Here is a 12677-nt window from a genome sequence, read left to right on the forward strand (position 1 = left end):
AATGCTTATTATTTCATGCATATTTTTACACTTTGACCCCATACATATGCCTCTAAAGATGTATAAAATTGTTCTGCATGCTTTTTAACTTTCTATAATGGCATCGCACTGTCCATATCTTTCTGCAACTTACAATTATTCACTACATTATATTTTTGAGAATAATCCCTATTGATACATGTAGCTTTAATTCTTCTAAAATACAGTTTAATAATATTTTACTATATGAACATACCGAAATTCATCAATCAATTCTCCTGTTGATTTGTTTCAACTTTGTAAGCCTTTTTTATTGTCAAATGTAACACACATGCAGAAATGTACATAAGATATAAGCCTACAGTTAAATGGACTGAGGTGGATTGAACACTCATGCAATCACCCACCCACGCAGGATTAACAGCACATTGCAATTGCAAACTCCTTCAAAGGCCCTGTGTGTCCTTTCTTGATCCTTTCATAATCAAGTAACTGGAGTCCCTGCAGTCTGAATCCACTGTCTTTTCTTTCTACTCATTTTCACTCAGTGTACCTTGCCTCCTCATATGTCTGGTTATCTTTGTATGCTGGATGCTTTACCAAAAAATTATTTGCAGAAATAATTTGTGGCTTGAAATGTTATCTTCCTTCAAAGAGCTTTCAGTTTGTTTTTTGCAAGATGACTGTAGGTACTGGCAGACCAGGGTTACCTTATTATACATCTAAGGCTTATAATATCTTACCTTGGGCCACCACGGGGCTTGCCACTGAGCTATACCCATGTAAAGGCAAGTTTACTTCTGGGTTATCTTTACTTTGTGGTCCCAGCCAAAAGTGTGTGGGTCAAGGGGTATAGTATCAGGGTGCCCACTCTTAGTAAGTCCTGGATTGTGATTTTGGTCCCTCTAACCTCACGGGGCTTCCATAATTGCAACTCAGCCTCTCAGTTGCATCTTCCAGATTAACAAACACCTCCAGGGCAAAAAAGGCCTTTATTAGTGCTAGGCTCCCACCTCTGTATTTCTGTGCTCTCCCAGATCTTAGCCTCACAATTCTTCTGTATCTGATTAGCATTTTGATGGTTTGAAGAAGTTTCCAGGAAATATTTTTTTTCACTTTTTTTTTTTTTTTTACTTTTTAAGTTAAGTAGGAGGATAGGTTCAAATTATCTAGTCCACCATTATCAGAAGAGAAAGTCCAGGATTGTTATTGAAATTATACTAGACATATAGGTTACTCTATGAGAATTAGCTATCTTTATTATACTGGGTCCTCATCCATGAACATGAGATCTGTTTCCATCTATTTAACATTCTTTGATGTTCTTCAGTAAAGTTTTCTGGTTATTTCCATAAAGTTCTTGCACATACTTGTTAGACTTATTTTTTGTTGCCATAATAAATGACATTTTAAAAAATATTTTATTTTATTTTATTTTGTCAAAATACAATATGGTTGATTATTGTGGCCAATTACCGAAACCTCCCTCCCTCATTTTATAATCATTTTTACTGAATATTGAAAGTAGGTGATTTCTGAGTATTCAGTTTTATCCAGCATCCTCACTGAACTCTCTCATAAATTCTAAAAAGATGGATTCTCTTTGATTCATCTGGGGTCACATCATTTATGAAAAACGAGAGTTGTATTTTTCCTTTGCAATCCTTACACCCGTTATTTCTTCTTCCTGTCTTGCTGAACCGAGTAGGACCTCCAGCACCATGACAAATAGCCACAGTGATAATAAGCATCCTTGTTTTACTTATGATTTTAAAGGGACTACTGTTTGCATTTCATCATTAAACTTAATGCTTGCAAGAGGTTTCTGGTAGACCCCCTTTATCAAGTTAAGTTCCTTCTATTCCTAGTTTGATAAGCGTTTATGATAAATGGGTGCTGAATTGTAAAAAATGCTTTTCTTGCATCTGCTGAAATAATGATAAAAGTTTTTCTCCTTTAATCTGGCATAACATGGTGACATTAACAGATGTTCTAATATTTAAACCATTTTATATTTCAAGAAAATCCCAACTGGGTCATGAGGCTCTATTTTTAGAGCACTGATTTGCTATAATTCATTCAGACTTTCTGCATCTATGAAGGATATTGGTCTACGATTTTCCTTTCCCCTATTGCTCTTGTCTGGTTGGTATCGAGATTCTATTGACCTCATAAAATGTGTTGGGAAGTGTTCCCTTCTTCTATTCTACCAGTTTGTATAAAGTAGAGATCGGTCTTTTCCTAAATGTTTAACAGAAGTTGTCTCTAAAGCTGCGATGGTTTTTGTTGGTATGTTTTTAACTACTGATTCCATTTTTTTAATCATATAAGTCTAATCAGTTTTTTTCTCTTTCTTTTATTTTTTTCTGATTGTTACATATTACATTTTTCTGAAGAATTGTCCATAGTACCCAAGATTTCAAATTTACAGGCACAAAGCTTTTCATTTTTAAATCTCTAACACATCTGCAGCTATGTTCCCTTCTTCATTGTCTGTTTTATTAGTCTAATCAAATAGCCCCCTTTTGGTTGCACTGATCCTCTACTGTATTTATGTTTTCTATTTCATTGATTTCTGCTCTTTAAAAAAGAAAATTTAAGATTAGTCCAGCACAGTAGTGAGAAAGGGAAAAAGTAGAACAAGGAGTTAGATCTGTAAGTGATGTGATCAGTGGAGATCACTCACCACCTTTGGACCAGCCTGATTTCTGCTCTCATTTTTATTTCCTTCCTTTAAATTTTCTTGCACTTATTATTCTTATTCTAATTTAAACTGACTTTAGCTCATTTAGTTTTTCTTCTTTTCCAATAAAAGTGTTTAAGACAATTTTTTTTCTAAATATCTCTGTGTCTATATCTCTCAAATTTTGGAATGTATTATTTTCATAATTGTTTATTTCTAAATATTTTTCTAAATTTTCATAACATTTCCTTTGATCTATGAATTATTTAAAACTATATTTTTAATTTCCAAATATAGCAAGTCCCAGACACCATTAACCCATACAGCACCTTTGTGTGAATCAGAAAAAGTACATACAAAGACACACACACACACACACACACACACACACACACACACACACACTCACATTACTATATGACTGCAAAACCTGAACAACTACATGAGTTTTCAGAGCCCTGGCAGTCAACGGCCCTGGCTACACGTGTGCACATGCACTCTCACCCATTCACCCACACCTTCAATGCCACACATGCACTCACTCTACACACACCCCACCCCTGCAGGTAAAGTGACTGGGTCAGAATCTGGCAAGGGGACAGGATTCAGACATCTGAGAACAGGGGGTAGTCAAAAGAAGAATCTCAAAGTCTCCTGGGACATAGTTGGGACATGGCACAGCCATGTACAACTGTGTGTACCAGTCATGTGTGCTTGTATATTCTTCTCCATGTTTTCAGAACCCTGTGACCTGCTGTGATTTTATGTGGGGGGAGACTCTTCCAGCTGCTCTAAGACTTAACCAGGAAGCCCCACATCTCTATACCTGCTTCAATACTCAATAAAATTTAAAGTCTAAAATGTAAATAGTATCCCCTTAGATGTGGAGGCCTTGTTCAGGCTACCCTTGAATACTTATATGCAATGATGGCTTTTTTGTGGATTTACAATTTAATTGCATTGTGATTACAGAACTTTGTCTCTTTGAAACTAACTCTCCAGTATGTGTTAAGACCTAATTTATAGCCTATTACCTGTTCTGTGTCTTAAAATGTTACATATTTTTAAATATATTCTCAAATTGGTGGATTTGAGATTCTTTTTATGTCTGTTGGATCCCATTTGTTCACTGTATTGTTCAAATCTACTATAGTCTTATTCATTTTTTATCTGTTTGTTCTATCAATTACTGAAAAAGGGCTGTTAAAATCTACCCCTATGACTATGAATTTGTAAATTTCTCTTTGCAATCCTATGAATTTTTGTTTTACATATATTTGGAGGCTTTATTATTAGCTCTGTGGAGATTCAGAATTGTCATGTTTTCCTTGTGAATTACTCCTTTTATCAAAATATAGTGACTTCCTTTACAATAATGCTTTTCAACTTAAAATCAGTTTACTGACTTCAGCTTTCTTTTTTAATTAGTATTTGCCTGGCGTATCTTTTTTCAGTCTTTTTCTTTCAAACTTTCTTAGTGTCTTTAGACATGTTTTAGATGTGTCTCATATAAATAACATGTCACTCAATTTTTAAAATCCAATTTGACAGAACTGAGGCCACCAGAGGCAGGTAAGGGTGAGGCAGAGGGGGGTTAGCAAGAAATTGGTAGAGGGCCACAAAAAATGATTACAATGTGTAATGTTGAATACACTAGTTATCCTGATTTGCGTATCACATATTGCACACAGGTATTGATATTCAATGTTGCATGCCAAAGATATGTACAATCAATTATGTTTCAATAAATAAAAAATAATAATAAAATAAGGCAATAAAATAAACTAAAATCTAATCTGATAATCCCTAATGAGTTTATTAAATTTATATTTATTGTGATTACTGGAATATTTGGAATTTATTTCTTTCATCTTACTTGTGCCTATTATAGCTTGTTCTCTGATTCTCTTTTTGACTGAGTTTTTATTACTGTTTTATCCTCTACTTGCTTGGAACTTACATATTGTATTTCTGGCCTTTGGAGTTTATACTTAAAACAATTACGTGTATTCTTAAGAATTTAAAATTACTCATCATCTCTACCCTTCTTGTGAACAATATATAGAACGCTTTAACTCCAACCCACAGCCACATGTGCACACCTCCATCTTCCAGGTTGTTATCCAGTATCTTAGTGTCATTTTGTTTTTATACCCATCTGATTAACATTATTATTACTGCTGCCTTATATTGTCAATGATCACTTAGATTTTCAAGCTTTACCAATTTCTTTGAGCACCATTCCTTTATACATTTCACTCCTTCTTCCTTCATTCTTACTAAAATATATCTTTCAGTAGTTGTTTCAATAAGAATGTATCAGAAAATTTCTTATTTTCCTCACAGCATACAAGTATTTACTCAGCCATCACTCTTGAAGAATAGCCTAGCTGGTAGAGAATTCCAGGTAGACAGTTCTTTTTTTCTCACCATCTTAAAGACATTTCTCCCCTTATCTCGTGGCATCCATTGTGCTATTGAGAAGCCTGTTGTCAGTATCTTTAGAGTGTTTTTTTTCTCGGTTACTCTTAAAATATTTTCTTTGTGGCTGTTCTGCCAAGTTCTAGCTACTCATATAAACTGTGACGTGAGCGGGTAAAACTTCAGTTTATTTGCAATATTTTGTAGGGCTTATTGTTCTTCCTGAATCAGAGAATTAATGATTTAAATCAATTCTGGAACTAATAAAAGGCCTGTTTTCTTTCTCTAAAACCCTTATTAGATATGTTAGATCTTCTCTTCATATCCTTCATCTCTTTATCTCTTTTTGCTGTGTTGTAGGTTAATTTCTTCACATCTATTTTCCATTTCACCAATTATCTCTTTAGCTGTATCTAATTTTCTGTTTAACCTGACAATTGAACTTTTTATGTCAGTCACTGGTTTTCATTTCTAGAATTTCTACTTTGTTCAAATGTCCAGTAGTTGTTCTTTTTCCTCTTCTTTTGAAAGTGACTAGATATCTTCTGGGGTTTTTTTTTCTTTATCCTTTATCTGCTTATCATTTAAGGTATTTTTATAGCCTCTATTGCATAGTCTTAATATTGGAAGTCCTTGGGGAATAATCTTGCTGTTTATTGACTTTACTAATCTAGCCTACAGCGGGTTATTTCTTCATTTGTTTTGTAATTTTAAATTGTGAGTTCATGTTCATCAGGATTTTACCTCTGGGAATCTTGTTGGGCCTAGGTTGAAGGCATATCCCTCCAGACAGGTTTGGGGCTTGCTTTTGAGCTTGCTTCTGCCAGATATTATTACTTTCTCAGCACCAATGTTACTTGACTTTTGAGCTTGCGGGTTCCCAGAACATGCAGGTATTATAAATCCAAATTCTAAGCCTATTTAAAGAGAAGCCCATGCTCACTAATTTTTAAGGGAGACTATAAATAATTCTGCCAGTTCCCAGGCTGAGATGGATACCATTCATCATCACTTCCTTACAAGAGTATATTCTTTCCAAACCACCCTTTTACAAAGTGTATAGCCTTTCAAGGGTTCTGACTTTCTGCTGGGATGACTCAGCTCCGACTCCCAGCCTGGAATAGTCCCAAGACCTCATCTTCTTTCCTTGTGTGGGCTTTAAAACTCAAACCACCAAGTTACAAAGACAAGCCATTCCTCTACCCCAGGACTAGTTATATGCTTACCACTCTGGTTCTCAATTGCCTCTTCATTTTTGCCCCTTATAAAATTAGCTATACATTTAAAATCATGTTTATTACAATTCATCCAGCACTTCTAGTATTTTATGTGAGATAGTTTTCAGGTTACCCAGACTGCCAAATTGCCAGAAAGGGAAGTCTCCAAGCTTTTACCTTTCCGTGCTTTGTCTTTTGATTATGTAAGGGAGAATGCTCAGTTAGATATTGTTATTTTAAGTATTTCTTATAGTTTCTCATTATCTATGAGGAAGGTAGGAATACCCTGGATTGAAGCTTTCTACAAATAACAATCATTCTGTGTTGGAGAAATGAGGATGGGTGAATGACTAAGGGAAGTGAAATGCCACTAAAATTATGATGGATTATGAAGGGATAGAATGTATAATGAATATCCAAAATGATGAACATCTTGAATTCAGAATGCTGGAAGGTCCCCTGCAATCAATACCTGTAGTTCACGATATAGAAAGTACAAACTCATTATGATTCTTCCTCTGACAAAAGGTATAAACAAATCAAACAAAAGATAATTAAGAAATAAAATGACTTCTAAAAATAGAACATCTTTATTATTATATTTGGTGCTGTGTCTTACAGATCTACTTTTATAAGTGGAAAAAAAAGGTGGGGGGAGAAGTTATTTTTCAAGGAGGATTTGAAAGAAGAAAACAGTGCTGAATATTTTGGTAATTAGAAAACATATTGCTCCAGGCAGGGTGATACACAGTTTATAACCAGAAAAGTCAAAGTCATGGTTATCATGGAACACTTAACATGGCAGAATGGACACAAATCGGAAAGAAAGGAAATAAGGGCGTTTTAAACAGCATGAAAGCCTTAGTATAAAATTAGATTTTTATGAGGAAAATAAAGGGCTTATAGAAGGGGACAACATGAATAAAGGAGCATTCTGAATGTTCAGGAGGGAACAACAGAAACAGAGACCGCATTGAAAATAAACTCAGAAAATTTGGAAACAGGAAGGGTAATAACATTTGCACATTGTTCTTAAGGACAGAAATGCTCCCGTTTCCCCGGCCCTCTGCTTTTCCATGAGGACAGTGTCTGCCAGCTCCAACAAGGCTGCTATATCTACGGGGCAAGTGGTACTTTTCCACTTGCTCAGTAGTGAAGGGGGTACTAGAGATAATGAAATAGAGAAACCATTACTGAGGCAAGATGACAAAAGATGAGATTACAATCTCAGGGGCCGAGAGCCCAGAAGTGGATAGAGTCACGAATGATGAAAACTAAGGAGCTCTCCACAGGCTTTTACAAATGACAAGCCAATATTTTCCTATTCTGGGTATAAAAATGATATGTCGTGTTGGCTTACACACTAATCATGGGATAGTGAACTTGAAAAGGGCCTTATGAGGTCATGTAGAACATTACCTTGTTTCATTCAAAATATCACTTCTCTTCTAAACCACATGACCCTCAATTCTCCAAATCTGCCCTATTTTAGACACAGTTTATGTATATATGTGTAAAGTGTTTCCTCCCCATGATATTTATTAGACCTCAGTGGAATTACTCATTTTTTAACTATCATGAAGCAATTAACCTAATAGGTATTTGACACTGAGCAGAAAGAATATATTTCTGCCAATTTTCACAGGAACACACGTGTGGAAAGTTACCTTAGTGAAAGCTCGGTAACACAAGCCGCACAGCTCCACCAGGTAGGCCAGAGTGAAGACAGCATTCTGAATTACAAAGCTGAGTAGTTTTGAAAATGGTTCCAACAAACTCTGCAATGAGATTGGGACCAAATAAAATCAATTGCTAATTCCCTTGTTAAAAAAAAAAAAAAAAAAGTATTAAAGTCTTACAGTACTTTAACTAATGGAATCATTCTTTTTTTTATTTAAAATCTGTTGCCAGATGGCTACTGTAGCAACCGTGTTGGTCTAATAAAAACAGACCCACACCTTCAATTAATGGCTCAAAGAGCATGATTCAATCATGATTAATAGATTGAATCACTCTGTTGCTAAAATAAAATCCATTTTTCCATGTGACATCATTTACAAACCTAACTACACCCTATCCTCATGTCCACCCTACGCAATCAAGACTCTGTGAAGTTTGCATTAGGATCATCCACTCTGTTTTTAGAAACCTCAGGTGTCTATGGGTTCATCAGATTGAGATCTTCAGATCCTCCAGAAGCCTGTCTTCTCAGTTAAGGAGCACAAACCACCCTTGTCTGTAAGTACCAAAGTCTATTAGCTTAGACAAAATTCAGCACAACCCAGCCTCCTGCCAATGTTTATCCGGAAGGCAATGTTCATTTTGGTTTTGCCACCTGAATCCCATCCATAAAGGGTAATTATAGTTCCATATGCTTTCTTAAGTCATTTAGAAACATTTACCTACCGAGTGTCAGGCAGAGGTAGGTGTTTTCATATAGTTCATCTCATTCAAACTTTTATAACTATCCTGGGAGACAGCATATTCTAACATAGTTAATGACACAAGCTCTAGATTCCGACACAAGTGTTTTCAAACTCTAGCTCTCTGTGACCTTGAATAAATGATTTAACCTCTCTGGAACTTAGTTTTCTCTTAAGAGATAACAATGACTTCCACCTCATTAGGGTTTTTGTGAGAACTGAAGGAGATAACGTATGTAAAGCACTTAGCAACAGTAAGCCCTCCATCAATATTAGGCAAGATCTTCACTATTAACCCTCTGAAGCTTTAGTATCCTTCTCTGTTCTATAGCTGAGGCAGTTAAGAAGACAAGTAACTTGCCTAAGGCCATACAGCTATCAATTGGAATTCATACCCAAGTTCCAGGGAAATTTTCTAAAGCTGGAATTGCTCTGTAGAGAAGACAGTATTTTAAATGGACCCCAAAGGACATTCACACCTTAATTTCCACTACTTCTCATCCTCTATAGTCCTTACTGTCTGGATTATAAAAGTAATACATGCTCAATGTGCAAACTCAGGATATGTAGGAAAGTACAGATTGGGAAACAGAAGTCATCCATAGTCCCACCACCTAGTGAAAACATTTTTATATATTTCCCTTCCTCATCATGTACCAGTTCACTTAGTTGAAATCTTACACATATACGCTCCCATATTTTGTTTTTTATTAACTTAATAAAACCTAAGAAATTTCCAGTGCTATTTAATTCTTCATAATAATCCATTTTAATGGCCACAAAAGCCACATTTTACTATAAATAACATCCCAATAAATATATTCTTGCATGAAATTGTCATTTTCATTTTCTTACTTAGAATAGATTCCCAGAAAAAGAATGACTAAATCAAAGAACATGAGCATTTTTGAGGTTCTTTCTCCTTATTGATAAAAAAATGAATGTACATGCTAGTTGCCTCTGAAGATATGAATTACGTCTTTTACCTGTTTGTATTCCGCACAGAAACCCATGTAGTGCTTTCCATGTAGAAAATCTTAAAGTAACTCTTTGAAAGAGTATGTTGATTCAGTATTCTTTGCTCCATGTAAATGTTGTGGCCTTGAAACACTGACAATGGATGAACGGGATGGGAATCTGTCTCACGTTGATATATAATGCACCTTATTGTGCAAAATGAGAAACCAGAATTCAAGCCTATATAGAAACTTGCCCTTCTATCTAGCAGAGCAGCATGGTGATGGAGCAATATGATACAACAGGATAACCAAGGAACTTGGACTCCAAGGACCTATGTTCAAGTCTCAAATCTACTAACCAGCTACGTGACCTTGGCCAAGTCACTCGTCTCTCTGAACCTTTTTCTTTATCTGTAAATGAGCAGACTGAACCAAATGATCTCTTTGCAACTTTCTAGAATAAACCTTGAGTCTATGAAAGCAGTCAAGGTAAACAGTTGCAGGAGACGTGCATTGTTGGTACAGTAATTAGCAATTACAAGCTATTGCAATACAAACTATTGCAACAGCATTTGATGCGGCCCAGAAATACTGCCAGGAATACAAAAGTGAGTGAGACACAGCACTGGCTTCATGAAGCTCACAGTCGCACTGGAGAGACTTCGGGACAATGTCAGTGCTGATATAAAGGGCTCTATCAAGTACTGTGGGAGATGATATGGGAGGAAGTTGCTACAGATGAGATGAGAATTTATTTTTAATTTAAATGAAACCCTGAAGAATGAGAAAGAGTTCACACCAACATGGGTACAAAGCATTCAGGCAAAGGAAATGGCCTAAGCAAAGGCAAGGAGACAGGAAATTAAGTAAGATTATATATGTAAAGCACTACGCACATTGCCTGCCATATGGTAAGTGTCCAACAAATTATGGTTGTTGTTTTGATGATGATAAAAATGCTGATTCTAAAAATGTATCAGAGGCATGGGGATGGAACAAGTAGCCAAAGATTAAATTGGAAAGGTATGCTGGCAGGTTCGGAGGAAATTTCTTGTAGGCAATATTAAGAAATATGGACAATATCCTGAAAGAAATGAGAAGTTATCAAAGATTTTTAAGCAAGGAACCAACACAATGAGATCTGTGTTTACAAGGATCACCTAGTTAGTAGTATGGAGGGTGGATTGGTGAGCAGCGTCCAGGACTAGGAAGACCAATTATAAGCAATGACATTGTGATGTATTAGAGCTCTTTATACCAGACACTGAGCTAGCACAAGGACAGGAAAGGACGTGGAAAGGGAGGCATTCAGTATGCTATAACTATGTCTTCATGTCGTTGCATGCCTGTCTTTTTAGGTTAAAACACAATTGAATAACCAACTGGTTATGTTTTTCTAAAACATACATACCCTTGTGGCATTGGTAGAGGGTATCTTCAAGAGGCAGATCATGATTCTCAAACTGGAATCTAAAGAACACTGTGAACAAATATGAAAAAGCAGAAGTTAATTCCCGTAATATATCTCTTGCTTCAAATATTTCCTGAAAGCATTTATTTTAGCAAAAAGAAAAATGTGAAATACAAGTGCCTCTCAACAGTTTCCCACACCATATAATCACATTGAAAAATATCATTCTTTAAAATTTTTAACTAAACAATTAATTAAACAATGTTAAACAATTGAACTCAGCTCCTAAACTATTTTTCAAAGCTACAGCCCTAAAATTAAATCAGATAGAGAACTGGATGGATGAATGGATAGACAGATGGAAGGACAAATAGGTGAATAGGTAGATATTAAATGTATCCAACTCTAAAGAGGTGCACTAATTGTGAGAGGCCATGTTGGTGGGGGGAACCCTACTTAGATCTATTTAAAAATCATTAGTCCAAATAAGAACCGGTTTTATCTTCCCTTTCTCTGCTACAAAAAGACATGACAAAACCTGGGAAAAAGCAACAAAATTTCTACAAGAGAAAATCATGCCTTATGTATCTGTTAAGAGTTCTATTCTGGCAAGATTCCACATCAAAATGTACTTTTAAAATTGAGTTTACTTGGATTGGGAGAAAATGTCAGAGCAAGAATAAATAATATTATTTAATATTGCAAATAATATCACAGTAGCAGGCTATAGTTAAATTTTTGCAGCTGTGTATATTAACCTCTTTAAGGTGGTACAAACTAAGCCAGTGGTTGTCCAAGTAGAATCCCTGGACCAGCAGCATCTCTATTACCTGGAAATTTGTTAGAATGCAAATCCTCAGGCCCCACCCCTACTGAATCAGAAACTCTAGATTCAGGCCCAGTAATTTGTGTTTTAGCAAGTCCTTTAGAGACACTGATGTTCACTGAAGTTTGAGATCTTCTCTAAACTGATGAGAACAAACAACAGACAGTTTTTCAATTGATTAATATCTTCCCCAGAGATTAAAAATAAAAGCAGAAAATGATTTGAGATAGTGCTCAGATCTGCCCAGATCTGACCTAGCAGGGCAGATTCTTATATAAAGTCTGAAAGTATTTCACAAGTGCCTCCTAAGGGAACCACTGGTCTATTCAGTCTGCTCAATACCCACTAGAGTTGATGTGACATTTACATTACTTTAAACCAGAGGCTGAAAACTGGCTGCTCATCAGGCCTCTGGAGTGAAGTAAAAATCAGGAAATGTCATCTTAGAAAAAAATGGGAAGTGTGACAACATGAAGTTTGCATTCCCACATAACGACAATAGTCAGGAGTGGAGTAGCAGCTGACCCTGGTAGGACTGGTGTGTTCCAGTTCTCAAGGGTCTCAACTCTGCTTATTATCCTACCTCACCCCACTACACTCATTAATCTTGCAGGCAGGATCCCCATGGGCAGGGCTAATTGTCACAAAGCAGGCATACCAGTTGTTTACAGCTGGCAACAATTCTGACTGGTCAGTGTTCAAGTTAAATATTTTGACTATCATATCTGCCTACAGGCACTTGAATTTGCCATATCTGC

At 35.9% G+C, this 12677-nt stretch overlaps 1 protein-coding gene across 3 annotated transcripts in view; it reads right to left on the reverse strand.

Moving 5' to 3' along the window:
• The window catches only part of UNC79 (unc-79 homolog, NALCN channel complex subunit), a 187150-nt gene that overhangs the window by 29848 nt on the left and 144625 nt on the right, over positions 1-12677 (reverse strand). For all 3 annotated transcript variants that reach the window (XM_063091208.1, XM_063091206.1, XM_063091207.1), the window contains 2 exons: positions 11094-11162; positions 7968-8078 (listed from right to left, as the gene is read on the reverse strand). In XM_063091208.1, coding sequence (XP_062947278.1) covers positions 7968-8078; positions 11094-11162 — 180 coding nt within the window. The remainder of the gene's footprint in view (positions 1-7967; positions 8079-11093; positions 11163-12677) is intronic.

This window comes from Cynocephalus volans, chromosome 3 (assembly GCF_027409185.1).
Source record: "Cynocephalus volans isolate mCynVol1 chromosome 3, mCynVol1.pri, whole genome shotgun sequence".
NCBI classification, from domain to species: Eukaryota; Metazoa; Chordata; class Mammalia; order Dermoptera; family Cynocephalidae; genus Cynocephalus; species Cynocephalus volans.